An 18,104-nucleotide genomic window follows, 5' to 3' on the forward strand; every position below is an offset into this window, starting at 1 on the left:
GTGTTAGACCCCATCGCGGTACCCATCATCAACACAGTACCAGTTCTATATAGAAGTTAGGGCTAAATTAGTGCCAAATTGCTACTAAACACTCAGGAAAAACTGGATGACAACTGCTGGGTGTGCTTTAAATTGGTTGTCACCCAGCTATTCCAGGAACAGAGATAACCAAGTGAGAATGAATCTTGACTAAACATGGAAAGTTGGTAATTTCAGACCTTGATGTGTTAAGTTTTTTTTTTTTTATTAGGATGAAATGCTCTTTTGATACTGACTGTACAAACTTTCAGTAGTGTATAACGCCATCTTTATCCTCTTTTTAGTCCAGTGCACTTATAAAATGTACAAATTGTTAACTTACTGCATAAGATAAGGATTGACACACAGGGGACATATTTTCTGTTCAAAAGCAGGAACCGTGACACTTGAAAAGACAGAGATGAAGTGTGAGCTTCCTCAGAGCATTTCCTTTTATATCTTCAAGGCCCAATGTATATGCAGATCAGACACTGGTAAGTTGCAAACCCAACAGAATATCACAGGTAAAAAACATACACGGGATATGAGAGATTTCATCTATTAGTACAGTGCCTGGTAATATTTGAAGGGCTCTTTTTTTGCTCTTGAAAAGTCAAACAGACCATACCATCACAGTTTAAAATAACCGAACCCCTTAAAATTAAAAATTCTGGTTCCTTGCAGCCACCACTAGGGCAATCTTAGGAACTCATTGCATGCAGATGTATTAATGGCCGCTGTAAAGGGCTGGCCACAGGCAGCAAAAAAAGGGGGCATACAAAATACCAATAATAAAAATGATAATGGTATGCTTTATTCACACAGTGCGGACATAGTCCATAGTGAAATCATGAGAACCAGGTACATGAAATAGCTATAGAGTTGTTGTAATCACATCCAAGGCCTCTCTCCGAACAAGTCACCGGGCCGTACTGCCATAGACAGAATGGCCGGCATTTAAGGCCAGAAAAGACACAGAACGGAAAAGACAGAGGCGTCTCATAACTGGACATCCAGGAGACCAAAAAAAAACCAAAAATTGGAAAAAAAAGCATAAATAAAGAGGTCTATATTCATCTAGGATATTGTGGGGTAATAAAGTAGGGACCACTCCACATTACACAGAGCCCTGTCTAGTTCTGGACCACTGCTTTTCATTAAGTAGGTCACTGCATGGCCACGGGCAGAACCATCAGCATTCAGCAATCACCATCACCCTGACTGTAAAGCGATTTATATAGTACATAAAAATAATCAATTTCATACAGTGACAGATCCTGGGGTAAAGCTTCTATTATACACTCCAGAGCTGCACTCCCTATTCTGCTGGGTATTATATTCAACATGAGAAGACTGAACAGTTTCTTGTGTAAGGACAATACTTCACAATTACAAGTATGGTGTAGCCAGAATGGGAGACACAGAGAGATATCAAATAGTGAGTGCAGCTCTGGAGTAGAGTACAGGATGTAACTCAGGATCAGTAATGTAATGTATGTCCACAGTGACTGCACCAGCAGAATAGTGAGTGCAGCTCTGGGGTATAATACAGGATGTAACTCAGGATCAGTAATGTAATGTATGTACACAGTGACTGCACCAGCAGAATAGTAAGTGCAGCTCTGGGGTATAATACAGGATGTAACTCAGGATCGGTAATGCAATGTATGTACACAGTGACTGCACCAGCAGAATAGTGAGTGCAGCTCAGGAGTAGAGTACAGGATGTAACTGAGGATCAGTAATGTAATGTATGTACACAGTGACTGCACCAGCAGAATAGTGAGTGCAGCTCTGGAGTATAATACAGGGTGTAACTCAGGATCAGTAATGTAATGTATGTACACAGTGACCCCACCAGCAGAATAGTGAGTGCAGCTCTGGAGTATAATACAGGATGTAACTCAGGATCAGTAATGTAATGTATGTCCACAGTGACTGCACCAGCAGAATAGTAAGTGCAGCTCTGGGGTATAATACAGGATGTAACTCAGGATCGGTAATGCAATGTATGTACACAGTGACTGCACCAGCAGAATAGTGAGTGCAGCTCTGGAGTATAATACAGGAGGTAACTCAGGATCAGTAATGTAATGTATGTCCACAGTGACTGCACCAGCAGAATAGTGAGTGCAGCTCTGGGGTATAATACAGGATGTAACTCAGGATCAGTAATGTAATGTATGTCCACAGTGACTGCACCAGCAGAATAGTAAGTGCAGCTCTGGGGTATAATACAGGATGTAACTCAGGATCGGTAATGCAATGTATGTACACAGTGACTGCACCAGCAGAATAGTGAGTGCAGCTCTGGAGTATAATACAGGATGTAACTCAGGATCGGTAATGCAATGTATGTACACAGTGACTGCACCAGCAGAATAGTGAGTGCAGCTCTGGGGTATAATATTGGTTCCAGCCTGTAAGAACTAACATTCTCAAACCCTTTAGTATATTAATAACATAATTTACATAAAGTTAGCTTTGCACCACTGTTCCTCCAAAGTCTTCTTATGAAAAAAAATAATATTCATCATATTAGTGAAGCAGTGACTTCTCAGTAAATGACAAGGATGCAGGGTGGGGCAGGAGGCCGTCAGTGGGCAGGAGGCCGTCAGTGGGCAGGAGGCCGTCAGTGGGCAGTCATTCTCTTCTGATAGCAGCAACAAAGATGTTCTGAAAACTGATCACACGTATAAAGTGCCTGGACAGGTGAGAGAAGTCCCAGCGAGGACTCAGAGTCCACACAGAACAGAGTTCTCCAGCGTGAAGTCATAATGAAATCTGGCAAAGGTCTCGTCCAAGCTGTATACAGGGACCGGCTCTGGAAGCTCCTGGCAGATGTTCTGTACCTCCTGCACATGAGGGGCCAGGATGAAGGGGATGTCATTCAGCAAATCCGCCATAGTTGGGTTACCTTCTGCAACCTGACTGGTCATCTTGGCAGCGCCTGGATCACCGCTGTTCACCTGGGAGAAGTTTCCTGGCGGCAACTAAAAGCAAAAGATACAAGAAGATGAGGAAGATACACTGCACGGATTGCGGAGCATGAGCGGAATAGCCAGGACATGCTGAACAGAAGAATCTTCATCATCCAGCATCGTGAGGGTCAGATATTTGGCTCCATCTCGGCTTGATGGATGTGATACACTTACTTCCATGGATAGAGCCAATACAGACATCATCACATCATCCAGCATCTACCGAGTCCGTATATTGCAACATTGCCGCATACCTGGCTCCCCGCCTGCCTCTGCGCATACCCGGATAGCCACCTCCTTCTGTGTACCCCAGCTCGCCACCTCCCTTCGTGTATACCCGGCTCCCCGCCTGCCTCCGCACATACCCGGATCGCCACCTCCTTCTGTGTACCCCGGCTCACCACCTCCCTCCGTGAATACCCGGCTCACCGCCTCCTTCCATGCATACCCGGCTCCCCGCCTCCTTCCGTGAATACCCGGCTCACCGCCTCCTTCCGTGCATACCCGGCTCACCGCCTGCCTTCGCGCATACCCGGCTCGCCACCTCCTTCCGTGCACCTGGTCTCCCCGCCTCCTTCCGCGCATACCCGGCTCGCCACCTCCTTCCGTGCACCTGGTCTCCCCGCCTCCTTCCGCGCATACCCGGCTCGCCACCTCCTTCCGTGCACCCCGGCTCACCGCCTCCTTCCGTGCATACCCGGCTCCCCGCCTGCCTTCGCGCATACCCGGCTCGCCACCTCCTTCCGTGCACCTGGTCTCCCCGTCTCCTTCCGCGCATACCCGGCTCGCCACCTCCTTCCGTGCACCCCGGCTCACCGCCTCCTTCCGTGCATACCCGGCTCCCCGCCTCCTTCTGTGCATACCCGGCTCGCCATCTCCCTCCGCTCATACCCGGCTCGCCACCTCCTTCCGTGCACCTGGTCTCCCCGTCTCCTTCCGCGCATACCCGGCTCGCCACCTCCTTCCGTGCACCCCGGCTCCCCGCCTCCTTCTGTGCATACCCGGCTCGCCATCTCCCTCCGCTCATACCCGGCTCACCACCTCCTTCCACGTATACCCGGCTCGCCACCTCCTTCCGTGCACCTGGTCTCCCCGTCTCCTTCCGCGCATACCCGGCTCGCCACCTTCCTCCGTGCATACCCTGCTCCCCGCCTGTCTCCGCGCATACCCGGCTCGCCACCTCCTTCCGCTCATACCCGGCTCGACACCTCCTTCCGTGCACCCCGGCTCCCTCCGCGCATACCCGGCTCGCCACCTCACTCCGTGTATACCCGGCTCGCCACCTCCCTTCGTGCATACCCAGCTCCTCGCCTGCTTCCGCGCATACCCGGCTCCCCGCCTTACTCTAGGTGTTGTGGCTCGCTGCAATGAACTATATATCCCAGCACACTGGATCGATCTGTCCGCTCCGCACCGCAGTCCTTCCTCTATCTCCATGTCTTGCCTTCCTCTACATTCATGGGTGTTAGATTGACTGCATGTATCGTTAATAATGATCCGAACAATTGACCATAATCATGAAATAATCCATCTCCGTCGACCTCTGAAGTAGAACCAAACTGATAAAGGAACATTTCCAGTTTTCTATTCATGGCAGCTGATAAATTCTATAGAAAGGAAGCAACCAGCGAGTGGAGATAAAAGTATTTCATCCACCAAGAACACATTGTATCACTGTAAACTGCAAGTGAATATGAGACACTTTACATCACTATCACAGTGTGACATGAAGTCATTATACTACATAGACTCTGCTCAATTCCTCTGTTTCACACATTGACTGGAACAAGGACATCACGACTCAAGACAGAGCACAAACGTCATGTATTCTTACCAGCAGGAGGAGCATTCCTCTACTGCACTCACTGCTGCCCCCTGCTGAGCAACGCCAGTAATACCGGCTCAGTGTGAAGGGAAATGTCAACGGCTGTGAGAACTACTATAATACCGCCCCTATGTAGAAGAATATAACTATAATACTGCCCCTATATACAAGTATATAACTACTATAATACTGCCCCTATGTACAAGAATATAACTACTATAATACTGCCCCTATGTGTAAGAATATAACTACTATAATACTGTCCCTATGTACAAGAATATAACTACTATAATACTGTTCCTATGTACAAGAATATAACTACTATAATACTGTTCATATGTACAAGAATACAGTGCCTTGCAAAAGTATTTGGCCCCCTGAAACTATTCAACCTTTTCCCACATATCATGCTTCAAACATAAAGATACCAAATGTAAATTTTTGGTGAAGAATCAGCAACAAGTCGAGCACAATTGTGAAGTTGGACGAAATTTATTGGTTATTTTTAATTTTTGTGGAAATTCAAAAACTGAAAAGTGGGACGTGCAATATTATTCGGCCCCTTTACTTTCAGTGCAGAAGTTCATTGTGGATCTCTGAATGATCCAATGTTGTCCTAAATGCCTAATGATGATAAATATAATCCTCCTGTGTGTAATCAAGTCTCCGTATAAATGCACCTGCTCTGTGATATTCTCAGGGTTCTGCATCATGAAGACCAAGGAACACAACAGGCAGGTCCGTGATACTGTTGTGGAGAAGTTTAAAATCGGATTTGGATACAAAATGATTTCCAAAACTTTAAACATCCCAAGGAGCACTGTGCAAGCGATCATATTGAAATGGAAGGAGTATCATACCACTGCAAATCTACCAAGACCCGGCCGTCCCTCTAAACTTTCATCTCAAACAAGGAGAAGACTGATCAGAGATGCAGCCAAGAGGCCCATGATCACTCTGGATGAACTGCAGAGATCTACAGCTGAGGTGGGACAGTCTGTCCATAGGACAACAACCAGTCGTACACTGCACAAATCTGGCCTTTATGGAAGAGTGGCAAGAAGAAAGCCATTTCTCAAAGATATCCATAAAAAGTGTCGTTTAAAGTTTCCAACAAGCCACCTGGGAGACACCAAACATGTGGAGAAGGTGCTCTGGTCAGATGAAACCAAAATCGAACTTTTTGGCAACAATGCCAAACGATATGTTTGGCGTAAAGGCAACACAGCTCATCGCCCTGAACACACCATCCCCACTGTCAAACATGGTGGTGGCAGCATCATGGTTTGGACCTGCTTTTCTTCAGCGGGGACAGGGAAGATGGTTAAAATTGATGGGAAGATGGATGGAGCCAAATACAGGACCATTCTTGAAGAAAACCTGTTGGAGTCTGCAAAAGACCTGAGACTGGGACGGAGATTTGTCTTCCAACAAGACAATGATCCCAAACAAAGCAAAATCTACAATGGAATAGTTCACAAATAATAATAATTTTTATAATAATAATAATAATTTTTATTTATATAACGCCAACATATTCCGCAGCGCTTTACAAATTATAGAGGGGACTTGTACAGACAATAGACATTACAGCATAACAGAAATACAGTTCAAAACAGATACCAGGAGGAGTGAGGGCCCTGCTGCTCGCAAGCTACAAACTATGAGGAAAAGGGGAGACACAAGAGGTGGATGGTAACAATTGCTTTAGTTATTCGGACCAGCTATAGTGTAAGGCTCGGGTGTTCATGTAAAGCTGCATGAACCAGTATGTAGCAGTACAGACACAGAGGGCTAATACTGCATAAAGTGTATGAGAACATGATGCGAGGAACCTTTTTTTTTTTTTTTTTTTATTATAAATAAAACGTATCCAGGTGTTAGAATGGCCAAGTCACAGTCCAGACCTCAATCCAATCGAGAATCTGTGGAAAGAGCTGAAAACTGCTGTTCACAAACGATCTCCATCAAACCTCACTGAGCTCGAGCTGTTTGCCGGGAAGAACGGGCAAGAATTTCAGTCTCTCGATGAACAAAACTGATAGAGACAAACCCAAGAGACTTGTAATCGCAGCAAAAGGTGGCGCAACAAAGTATTAAGGGGCCGAATAATATTGCACGCCCCACTTTTCAGTTTTTGAATTTCCACAAAAATTTAAATAAATTTTAATAAATTTCGTTCAACTTCACAATTGTGTTCCACTTGTAAATGTAAATTTTTGGTGAAGAATCAACAACATCAGCAGAATAGTGAGTGCAGCTCTGGGGTATAATACAGGATGTAACTCAGGATCAGTAATGTAATGTATGTACACAGTGACTGCACCAGCAGAATAGTGAGTGCAGCTCTGGGGTATAATACAGGAGGTAACTCAGGATCAGTAATGTAATGTATGTACACAGTGACTGCACCAGCAGAATAGTGAGTGCAGCTCTGGGGTATAATACAGGATGTAACTCAGGATCAGTAATGTAATGTATGTACACAGTGACTGCACCAGCAGAATAGTGAGTGCAGCTCTGGGGTATAATACAGGATGTAACTCAGGATCAGTAATGTAATGTATGTACACAGTGACTGCACCAGCAGAATAGTGAGTGCAGCTCTGGGGTATAATACAGGAGGTAACTCAGGATCAGTAATGTAATGTATGTACACAGTGACTGCACCAGCAGAATAGTGAGTGCAGCTCTGGGGTATAATACAGGATGTAACTCAGGATCAGTAATGTAATGTATGTACACAGTGACTGCACCAGCAGAATAGTGAGTGCAGCTCTGGGGTATAATACAGGATGTAACTCAGGATCAGTGATATAATGTATGTACACAGTGACTGCACCAGCAGAATAGTGAGTGCAGCTCTGGGGTATAATACAGGATGTAACTCAGGATCAGTAATGTAATGTATGTACACAGTGACTGCACCAGCAGAATAGTGAGTGCAGCTCTGGCGTATAATACTGGATGTAACTCAGGATCAGTAATGTAATGTACGTACACAGTGACTGCACCAGCAGAATAGTGAGTGCAGCTCTGGCGTATAATACTGGATGTAACTCAGGATCAGTAATGTAATGTACGTACACAGTGACTGCACCAGCAGAATAGTGAGTGCAGCTCTGGAGTATAATACAGGATGTAACTCAGGATCAGTAATGTAATGTATGTACACAGTGACTGCACCAGCAGAATAGTGAGTGCAGCTCTGGAGTATAATACAGGATGTAACTCAGGATCAGTAATGTAATGTATGTACACCGTGATTGCACCAGCAGAATAGCGAGTGCAGCTCTGGGGTATAATACAAGATATAACTCAGGATCAGCAATGTATAAACAGTGACTGCACCAGCAGAATAGTGAGTGCAGCTCTGGGGTATAATACAGGATGTAACTGAGGATCAGTAATGTAATGTATGTACACAGTGACTGCACCAGCAGAATATTGAGTGCAGCTCTGGGGTATAATACAGGATGTAAGTAGCGTCATGCATCTAGACAACGACGCTCCTTTTTCTGTTGATTATAACTGTATACCACGTTTAGACTCTGTGAATGGTGTGACCCGTGACTGCCATCGCTTGTTAATGTGAAATAATGGAGTTTTCATTACTGCTATATGAAGACGGCATTAGATGTAATTCTGCATGTGATATCCAGAGTAGAAGAAGAAAGGAGCTGTGTAACGGCTTCTCGACATAAGAATTCCTTGAATCCTCCATGGTCTAAGAATCCCGGCGACGGCTCTCACTTGAAGCTCACACACTTCCATTATTCATTGACCTTTCTTGGATTCCAAAGCTTTTAATTCTGAAAGGCTCCGAGAAGTTGGCCGAGAACCAAAGCCAAAAAGCATTTCTGGAGATCCTGAGTGCAGGCGCGGCTTCTACATTACCTGGTAAGGCAGATTGTAGGAGAGATCGCTCCCAGGGAATGGCGGTGTGCTGTCCCTCTGCTCCGCAGGAGTCTGCCCTGTACAAAACACAAAGGAACGTTACGGGAGCCGGAGCTCAAATAGGCAAAGCTGTGTAATCTGGCAAAGCTCCGGAGTATCAGGAGGTCACACAGGAATACAGAATGGTGATCTGTAAGTGTGGAGCTCCTCCAGGCAACTGCAAGACTCCAACCATAAAACTACAAGTCCCAGCATAGTCTATCCTGAGAACCTGGATTCTCAGGCTATTACCGTAATCATCCTGGAGACTGCTGACAGATGGGTCTTGTAGATCAATGGTGGAGGCAAGTACTGGACTATAGGACGCTAAATTAAATGTATTTTCACTGCGCTTTATATCCCCTTTAAGGAATATTACATCTCTTAAAAAGGATTGTCCATTTTCCCCAAACTTTTCAAAATACCTAAAATATCAAACTCAGCAGGTACTCACTACTCTCCACGTTTCCAGCGTCTGCTTCTTGCAATTGCTCATCTCCATGGATTTGCAGCTACACTGCTCAGTACGGCTGTATAACATCCTCTATGTTGCAGATTTGTATTTAGGGTTTAGCTCATCCTTCAGCTGGATTCACAGCTACACTACTCTATAATGGCCTCCGTACTGCTACTTTCTAGTAATTGTGTATTTACCCTCAGTGCTGGAATCACATCCGCACAGCTTTACACTACTACAGTGCGGGAAATAAGTATTTGATCCCCTACCAACCATTAAGAGCCAGAACTTTATATGGTTGTAGGGGATCAAATACTCATTTCTCACTGCAAAATGCAAACAAATTTATAGCAAGTGATTTGTCATGTCTGTCAGTGGGCAAACTTACAAAATCAGCAAGGGATCAAATACTTATTTCCCCCACTGTAAGGAAAAATATAGTTCTTACCGATAACGGTATTTCTCTGAGCCCATGACGGCACCACGGAGAGAGGGGATCCGCCCACCAAGGACAGGAAACCTACGGATAAAAAGGCGGTACCACTCTCCTGCATCAGTTGTTTTACATAGAGAACGATGGGAGACTACTAAAACATTTGTAAATTTTAACTGTTTATCATAACGAGATACCGCGTGTTTAAAGACTATAAATAGACTATGGCACTAATTTGATGTGCGCACCCATAAGTGAAGGGAGGGAATGTACGGGTGCCGTCATGGGCTCAGAGAAATACCGTTATCGGTAAGAACTATATTTTTCTCTGATCGCCCATGACGGCACCACGGAGAGAATTGCATAGATAGTACATTCAGGGAGGGACCACCGCCTCCAGAACCCTTTTACCGAAAGTAAGGTCTGAAGAGGAGATTAGGTCCAATCTATAGTGCCTATAGAATGTGGATGGTGAAGACCAGGTAGCAGCTCTACATATCTGGTCTATGGAAGCTCCGGCCTTCTCCGCCCAGGAAGTTGCCACTGCCCTTGTTGAGTGAGCCTTAACCTCCCCGGGAACGGACATCCCACTTGCCGAGTATGAGAGACTGATGGCGTCTGTGATCCATCTTGCTATGGTGGCTTTGGATGCTTTTTTCCCCTTCCGGGGACCCTGGAAACACACAAACAGAGAGGGATCCTCCCTACTCTCTCTAGTGGCTTCTATGTAATGTAAGAGACACCTTTTTACATCTAGTGTATGTAATGTTTGTTCCTCCTTATTTTTAGGGTTGGGACAGAAGGAGGGGAGAGATATCTCTTGGGACCTGTGAAATTTTGAAGCCACTTTCGGTAGATATGCTGGGTCTGTTTTTAAAATGACTATCCTCTAGAAATTGTGTGTAGGGAGGATTGGCTGAGAGAGCCTGTAAGTCGCTAACCCTACGGGCAGAAGTGAGGGCGACTAACAGAGCAGTTTTTAGAGATAAATTTTTCAGTGAAGCTTCGCGTAATGGTTCAAATGGAGTACTAGTCAGGGCTTTAAGAACCAAGTTTAAGTCCCATTGAGGAACAACTTTTACTGGAAGAGGCCTCGATCTTCCTGCTGCCCTGATAAATCTAGAGACCCATCTGTTTGAAGCCAAGTCAAAATTGAATAGCGCTCCCAAAGCTGCCACATGAACTTTTAGGGTACTAGTGGCCAACCCCATCTCCAACCCATTTTGTAGGAATTCTAGTATGGAAGTAAGGGGAATTTCTTTCCCTATTCTTACACCTGAAGACAGAAATTTTTTCCATACCTTGCCGTATTGTTTTGTTGTAACCGGCTTCCTACTTTGTAACAGAGTTGAGATTAGCCCCGGAGAGAACCCTCTGCTCTCTAATAATTTCCTTTCAAGAGCCAAGCTGTCAAGTGCAAGTTCTTGACTCGTGGATGACAGACTGGGCCCTGCGACAATAGATCCTGAAGGTCTGGTAATACCCAAGGGTCGGATATTGACATCTTCCTCATCCATGAGAACCAAGGTCTCTTCGGCCAGAACGGGGCAATTAGGATGACCAGCGCCCCGTCCTCCCAAATCTTCCTCAGCACTGCTGGAATCAGAATAAGAGGAGGGAAGGCATAGACCAGATGGTGACCCCAAGATATCAGGAAAGCGTCCACCGCTACTGGGTTCCCCAGAGGAGATAGGGAGCAAAAGGAGGCTACTTTTTTGTTTAGATGGCTCGCAAAGAGATCTATTTTGGGAACACCCCATCTTTCTGTGATCTGGGTGAATATTGACCGATTTAGTTCCCATTCCCCCTGTTTTAGGCTGGACCGGCTGAGGAAGTCTGCTTTGTAATTGTCTACTCCCCTTATGTGTAGGCTTGTTAGGGATAAGAGATTGCTCTCGGCTATTTGCAGGATTGAGTCGGTCACTTCCATTAGATTTTTGGAACGGGTACCCCCCTGGTGATTTAGGTAAGATACTACCACCCGGTTGTCCGACATTACTCTTACATGGTGAGAGTGAAGGACCCCCAAGAATTCTTGAAGGCCAAATTTTACTGCAAGGAGTTCCTTCATGTTGGAGGATTTGTTTACCAGAGATGGAGACCAAATGCCCTGGGCTACTAGGTCGCCCAGATGGGCCCCCCACCCTGAAGGGCTTGCGTCTGTAGTCAGGACTTTCGAGACCTGAATTACCCATGGGACTCCCTGGGAAAGATTTTCCTGCGATTTCCACCATGTTAGAGAGTGATTGGTGCGAGGAGATAGAGTCAACTGCCCGTCTAAATGCCCTCCTAGATGGATTTGCTCCGATAATATCTGCCATTGAAGGACTCTCGAATGTAATTGGGCCCACTGGACCGCTGGAATACAAGAGGTCATGGAGCCTAAGAGGGACATGGCCTGACGGAGTGTTATGGAGGGGAGAGATTGGGTTCTTGATACTAAACTTTTTAGTTTTTGTATCTTGTTCTCTGGGAGCCGACACTCCATCTTTTTGGAGTCTAGAGTGAGACCTAGATACTCCTGGACCTGAGAAGGCATTAGTCTGGATTTCTCTATGTTTATTAGCCAGCCCAATTCCTTTAAAGAATGCATCACTATTGCCAGTTGATCCTCGCAATGTTGCGGGGAGGAGCCTATCACCAAGAAATCGTCCAGATATGGAACGATTAGGGTATTTTCTTCCCTGAGGTGAGCCATTACCTCTGCTATCAGCTTTGTGAAAACCCTCGGGGCTATGGCAAGGCCAAATGGTAGAGCTGAAAATTGGAAGTGTTTTAGGACTCCCCTGATGTGAACTGCCATCCTGAGGAACCTCTGGTGATCCTTGTGTATTGGGACGTGATAATATGCGTCCTTTAGGTCCAGGACCACCATGAAGCATTGGGGAAACAACATTTTGATAGATGATTTTATCGTTTCCATCTTGAATGCTTGAACGTCCAAGTAATCGTTTAGTTTTTTTAGATTTATAATGGTCCTGAAGGAACCGTCTGGTTTCTTCCTCAGGAATAGAGGGGAATAGTACCCTTGCCCTCTTTCTTGTGGGGGAACCTCCAGGAGTACTCCTTTTTTTACTAGCCCGATGACCTCGTTTTCCAGTGCCAGCTGTTCTTCTGCCGAAGATCTTATAGATGTCATCGTAAAAGAGGGACGGGGCCATTTTTTGAATGTCAGCCTCAGACCTGATTCTATGATGTTTAGAATCCATTGACTGGAGGTAATCTTTTTCCAGGCTGGGAGAAAGAGATAACCTCCCTCCCACCTGGGGCGAACCTTCATTGAGAAGGCTTCTTGGTATCGCTGGGGTTTTTGTTAAAGATGAACCCCTTGTTCTTGTTCCTCTTATCCTCCCACTTTCCCTGGCCTCTCCCAGGGTTCTTACGGAAAAACCTCTTGTTCCGAAAGGGCTTCCGGTAAGAGGGGAGACCTAGAGAGGGAAAGGACTTTTTCTTGTCCCCTGCTTTTTCCAAGATATCATCTAATGTGGAACCGAACAAAAACTCCCCTTCGCAGGGGATAGTACACAATTTTGTTTTTGTTTGTAGATCGCCAGGCCAATTCTTAAGCCAGAGGGCACGCCTGGCCGCATTAGCAAATACTGCCGACCTGGCAGCTAATCTTATAGAGTCTGCCGAGGCGTCAGCCAGAAAGGCCGCAGCTCCTTATTACGGGTAATGTCTTCAGCATCAAGTCTCGGGAAGTTTTCCCCTTTAATTGACCCTCTAGTTGATTCAACCAGATCATTAGGGAGCGAGATGTGCAAGCTGCTGCCACTGCCGGTTTCAGGCTTCCTCCCGCTGACTCCCAAGAGCCCTTGAGGAAGGCATCCGCCTTCTTGTCCATAGGGTCTTTTAGGACCCCCATGTCCTCGAACGGGAGAGCGAATTTCTTTGATGCTTTCGCTATTGCTACATCTAATTTGGGGGCTTTTTCCCAAAAGGAGCAGGATTCATCCTCAAAGGGGTATTTCCTTTTGGGAGTTAGGAGAGTCTTTTTCATGGGTTTTTTCCATTCCTTTTTGATTAGCGCTGCAATTATTTCATTAAGCGGAAAAGCTCTCCTCTTTTTTTGTTCTAAGCCCCCAAACATAATGTCTTGTGCTGATTTTTTAGGGTGGGAGTCTACTAACCCCATAGTACTCCTCACTGCCTTTATGAGGCCATCAGTGTCCTCTAATGGGAAACAATTGTGACCTCCTGAGGAAGAAGTGGATGACGAAGATGCGGAGGAGGAGTCGGAGGATACTGAACTCGCACTATCGCTGTCAGATTTAGAGACTGAGGACGGGGACCTGTGTCTGGTCCTTCTCCGTTTTCTTCCCCTTTTAAGGGATTTAAAGGTGTCTTCCACCTGCTCTTTAATCAGGTTTTTAAGATCTGTTGCAAACCCGGGCAGGCTTTCTGATACCGTCTGCTGTATGCAGGAATTACATGGCTGCTTCTCCCAGGCGAGTGGAAGATCCTCTTTACAGATGGCACAGACCTTGTGCTTGGTTTTACCTACGCTTTTCCTCCCCTAAAAGAGACAAATAATAATCTTACTGTCTCTAACTTTCACGAAGATCAACTTACCACCTCCAGGACCCATAAATACCGGTTGGGAATTCTCAGCCTCTGGCTTTTTCACCGACGCCGTGCTGGACTCCTTGCTGTGTTGAGACCTTTGGCGTTCTTTGCTGGTGTCCTGGTAACCTTTCTGAAGCCGCCTTTTTTGCTGCTGCGGCGATGCTATAGGTGTAGGTGATTCAGGCAAGGGAGATGCCGGGTCGCTCATACTGCTGCTGCTGGTCTGCGCAAAACAACACTTGCTACGATGGCGCTGACACGACTGCTCCTGAGGCTCCTGCCAATATACTGCAGAGCCACTGGGGGGGAAGTAAATCCTCCCATTTAAACTTTCCCGCTGCTCCTCTTTTTTTTTTTTTTTTTTACTTCCCGGCGCCTGCGCAGTAGCGCCCGGCCGGCACGAGGAGCGCTGAAACGCTGGCGCCTGCGCAGACGCTCCTGCGTCTTGTAGAACGCCTAAGCGTCATGTCGGGATCTATGGAACGTCCAGACTACGGCGAGGAGCGCCGAACGCCGACGCCTGCGCAGTCGCTTCCGCGGCGCCCCGGCGTCTCGCGAGACCAGCGCAGTTCCGGGCATGCGCCGACTTTCCAAGATGGCGCCCGGAGTACAGATATGGCGCTGCTGACTGGCACCCCCGGTCCTATGCAGACCCTTATTGCGCGGCTCTGCAAGCCCGATGGCGTTGCAGTGTGCAGGCTGACGCGAGCTAGGGGAGGGCCACGCCGCACCTCCCGCAACCACAGAGGGACCCCCCTGGATGTTGCCGCTGCTGCATCTTACCTGAGGAGGTGACCGCGAACTCCTTGTCACCTCCTCCACGCACCCTTGAGGCCCACTAGCCCCCAGCGGTGGTGCCTCGGGTCACCACCCCAGCCGAGGCAGAGGGACCCCAGCTGCCTGAATCGGACTGGTTGGCCCCGGAATTCCAACGCTGACTGGTAAGTCCGTAGGTCTCCCATCAAGGACAGGAAACCAACTGATGCAGGAGAGTGGTACCACCTTTTTATCCGTAGGTTTCCTGTCCTTGGTGGGCGGATCCCCTCTCTCCGTGGTGCCGTCATGGGCGATCAGAGAAAATCCATCATGTTGCTGCTGCTTCAGGGGAGCAGGAATCCCTCTCGTGTCTGTGTGTGCTGTGTATGAGAGACGTCATTATTATATCATTTCTCCAGGAAAAAACTAAAACCATGATGTTGGAAGTAGCAGCAGAGCCAGTACATAGGTGTCTGGCTCCTGGGATTGCTGCTCTTATAATGCCGCCACTGAGGTTCACATGTATACATTCCATACTAAGCCCGGCCAATGCCTCTGACGCAGGCCGAGCCTGCAGGGGAGGAAACCATGAACCCTGCACATACAATGCAATGCAAACAGCGGCTTCCCAGTCATCCCAGTTCAGCAGGACTGATCTGTATGTTCTGGTCTATGACCCCATACAAGTAGCCTGCGGTCACAGAATGCGCCTCCTTGATCTTTCCCTGTCCCATATTGGGGGAATTCTGGAGAACCCCTGTAATTTACACATGCAGTCACTACTAGGAGAGCAGACGCCTACTGAATACTGTAATACCTTTGTATTTAAAGGGTTCGTTTTTTTTCCCCCCATCTTCTTAGATGGATATTTTTGGGATAACGTTTGTAAAAACAAGAAATTTTGCAATTTACGGCTTATTAAAATTTGTAGCCGTTCTTGAGATAAACACTTTTCTTTATAAATTATTGCCTAGGAGACCGACCGCCGCTGCTGTCTATCCTGTAATAAGCTGGCTGGGATAAGGAGGTAATGGCGTTCAACAATTTCGGCCAGCATCAAAACAGAGCACACAAGCTCAATACAAAAGAGCTTGTAAGCGCTGAACATGTTCTCATGCCTAGCAGCAGCGGTCGGTCTCCTAGGCAACGAGATGTAATTCAACAATGGCTAAACATTTTAAGAAGGAGTAAATTGCAAAATGTCTCGTTTTTACAAACTCTATCCAGCAATATCCATCTACAAAAAAAAAACAAAAAACAGTAGAACTCTAAGGGGTAAACAGTACGCCGTAAGCTCCGAAATAACCCCCTTCTATAGATATGTTCAGCTGATTTCTGCCCACTGCAGGCGAGATGTGGTATTACATGGTGTTCTTTCAAAAGTAATTGCCCTTACGGTCAGGCTACCAGATAGCTCCATATTTTCGGTGGGTCATTTTGGGAAGAGCCCCTTTCACCAGAATTCAAGCATAAAACTGAAAGGCCACAAACCTTTTTATGCAAAGTTTTACAACTTTAGGGCACATTTTTTTTTTTTTTAAAGTGGGTGTAAATTTCGCGGGAGGGGGTATTTCGGAGCGAGATTGGGGTAATGATCAATGCACTGGGTCTTGATGCTGAAGACTAAAATTGACTCCACTGTATGTAAGTCTGGAAGTCTTCATGTAAAGCATTCAGAAAGTGGAGCAATAATCTGCAGAAAGTCAGGACGGTAATTTGCGGATCAGACGTCTCCTTAGAATTTGCTTTGGATTAAGTACATTTGTTTGCAATAAATGCTGATTATCTGGGATTAGACTGTACAGGGGGGGCACGTGTGCTGTGAGAGGGGGGCGGTAATATTTATCATCATGGTCTGGGGTTATATTTACTCTTTGCAGCTTGATCCTGGAAGTTCTGCCCGCTTTATCACACAGATGGGGCTAATTGATCGAGCTACCAAATGATCGACTCCCCCTTCGATTTCCAGTTTGGATGTTGGAAGACTCGGTCATCTGCCATCATGGGTCGGAGAAGTGGATCCTCTGAGCTGCAATCGGCTTATGCATGTGATTTGAGCGACCTGTAGAGGTCTCTGGATCAGGCTCCCCACCAATCTATAGGGAATTTAAGGGGCTGTAATAGGTACTTGGACCCTCGGCAAGGAGGCAATAGGCACTTGGACCCTCGGCAAGGAGGCAATAGGCACTTGGACCCTCGGCAAGGAGGCAATAGGCACTTGGACCCTCGGCAAGGAGGCAATAGGCACTTGGACCCCCTGCAAGGAGGCAATAGGCACTTGGACCCTCGGCAAGGAGGCAATCGGCACTTGGACCCTCGGCAAGGAGGCAATCGGCACTTGGACCTCCTGCAAGGAGGCAATAGGCTCTTGGACCCTCTGCAAGGAGGCAATAGGCACTTGGACCCCCTGCAAGGAGGCAATAGGCACTTGGACCCTCGCCAAGGAGGCAATAGGCACTTGGACCCTCGCCAAGGAGGCAATAGGCACTTGGACCCTCGGCAAGGAGGCAATAGGCACTTGGACCCTCGCCAAGGAGGCAATAGGCACTTGGACCATCGCCAAGGAGGCAATAGGCACTTGGACCATCGCCAAGGAGGCAATAGGCACTTGGACCCTCGCCAAGGAGGCAATAGGCACTTGGACCCTCGCCAAGGAGGCAATAGGCACTTGGACCCTCGCCAAGGAGGCAATAGGCACTTGGACCCTCGCCAAGGAGGCAATAGGCACTTGGACCCTCGCCAAGGAGGCAATAGGCACTTGGACCCTCGCCAAGGAGGCAATAGGCACTTGGACCCTCGGCAAGGAGGCAATAGGCACTTGGACCCCTTGCAAGGAGGCAATAGGCACTTGGACCCTCGGCAAGGAGGCAATAGACATTTGAACCTCCTAAAAAGATGCAACAGACACTTGGACCCCTTGAAAGGATGCAGCTGCAGTAATTCTCTGATACAAGACAAGGAGGGGGATGCAGCTGCAGTAATTCTCTGATATTATCTGTATAAGACTCAATGTGAAAAGACGATGAACAATGTCTCCGACTCAGCCTGAGTTAGACTACGAGGTGTGAGGAGAGGGAGCGCGGCATGGATGGCATCTGGTGTCACCGATAACTTGGGTCTTCCATAATGGGA

The 18,104-nt window shown here is 47.0% G+C and overlaps 1 protein-coding gene across 1 annotated transcript in view; it reads right to left on the reverse strand.

The window, feature by feature from the left end:
* Positions 1-223: 223 nt before the first annotated feature.
* The window catches only part of UMAD1 (UBAP1-MVB12-associated (UMA) domain containing 1), a 29,218-nt gene continuing 11,337 nt past the window's right edge, over positions 224-18,104 (reverse strand). Inside the window, exons 3-4 of the mRNA XM_069729349.1 lie at positions 8,722-8,798; positions 224-3,011 (exon numbers count right to left, since the gene is read on the reverse strand). Coding sequence (XP_069585450.1) covers positions 2,754-3,011; positions 8,722-8,798 — 335 coding nt within the window. The 3' untranslated portion in view covers positions 224-2,753. The remainder of the gene's footprint in view (positions 3,012-8,721; positions 8,799-18,104) is intronic.

Source organism: Ranitomeya imitator, chromosome 6 (assembly GCF_032444005.1).
Source record: "Ranitomeya imitator isolate aRanImi1 chromosome 6, aRanImi1.pri, whole genome shotgun sequence".
In the NCBI taxonomy this organism is placed as follows: domain Eukaryota; kingdom Metazoa; phylum Chordata; class Amphibia; order Anura; family Dendrobatidae; genus Ranitomeya; species Ranitomeya imitator.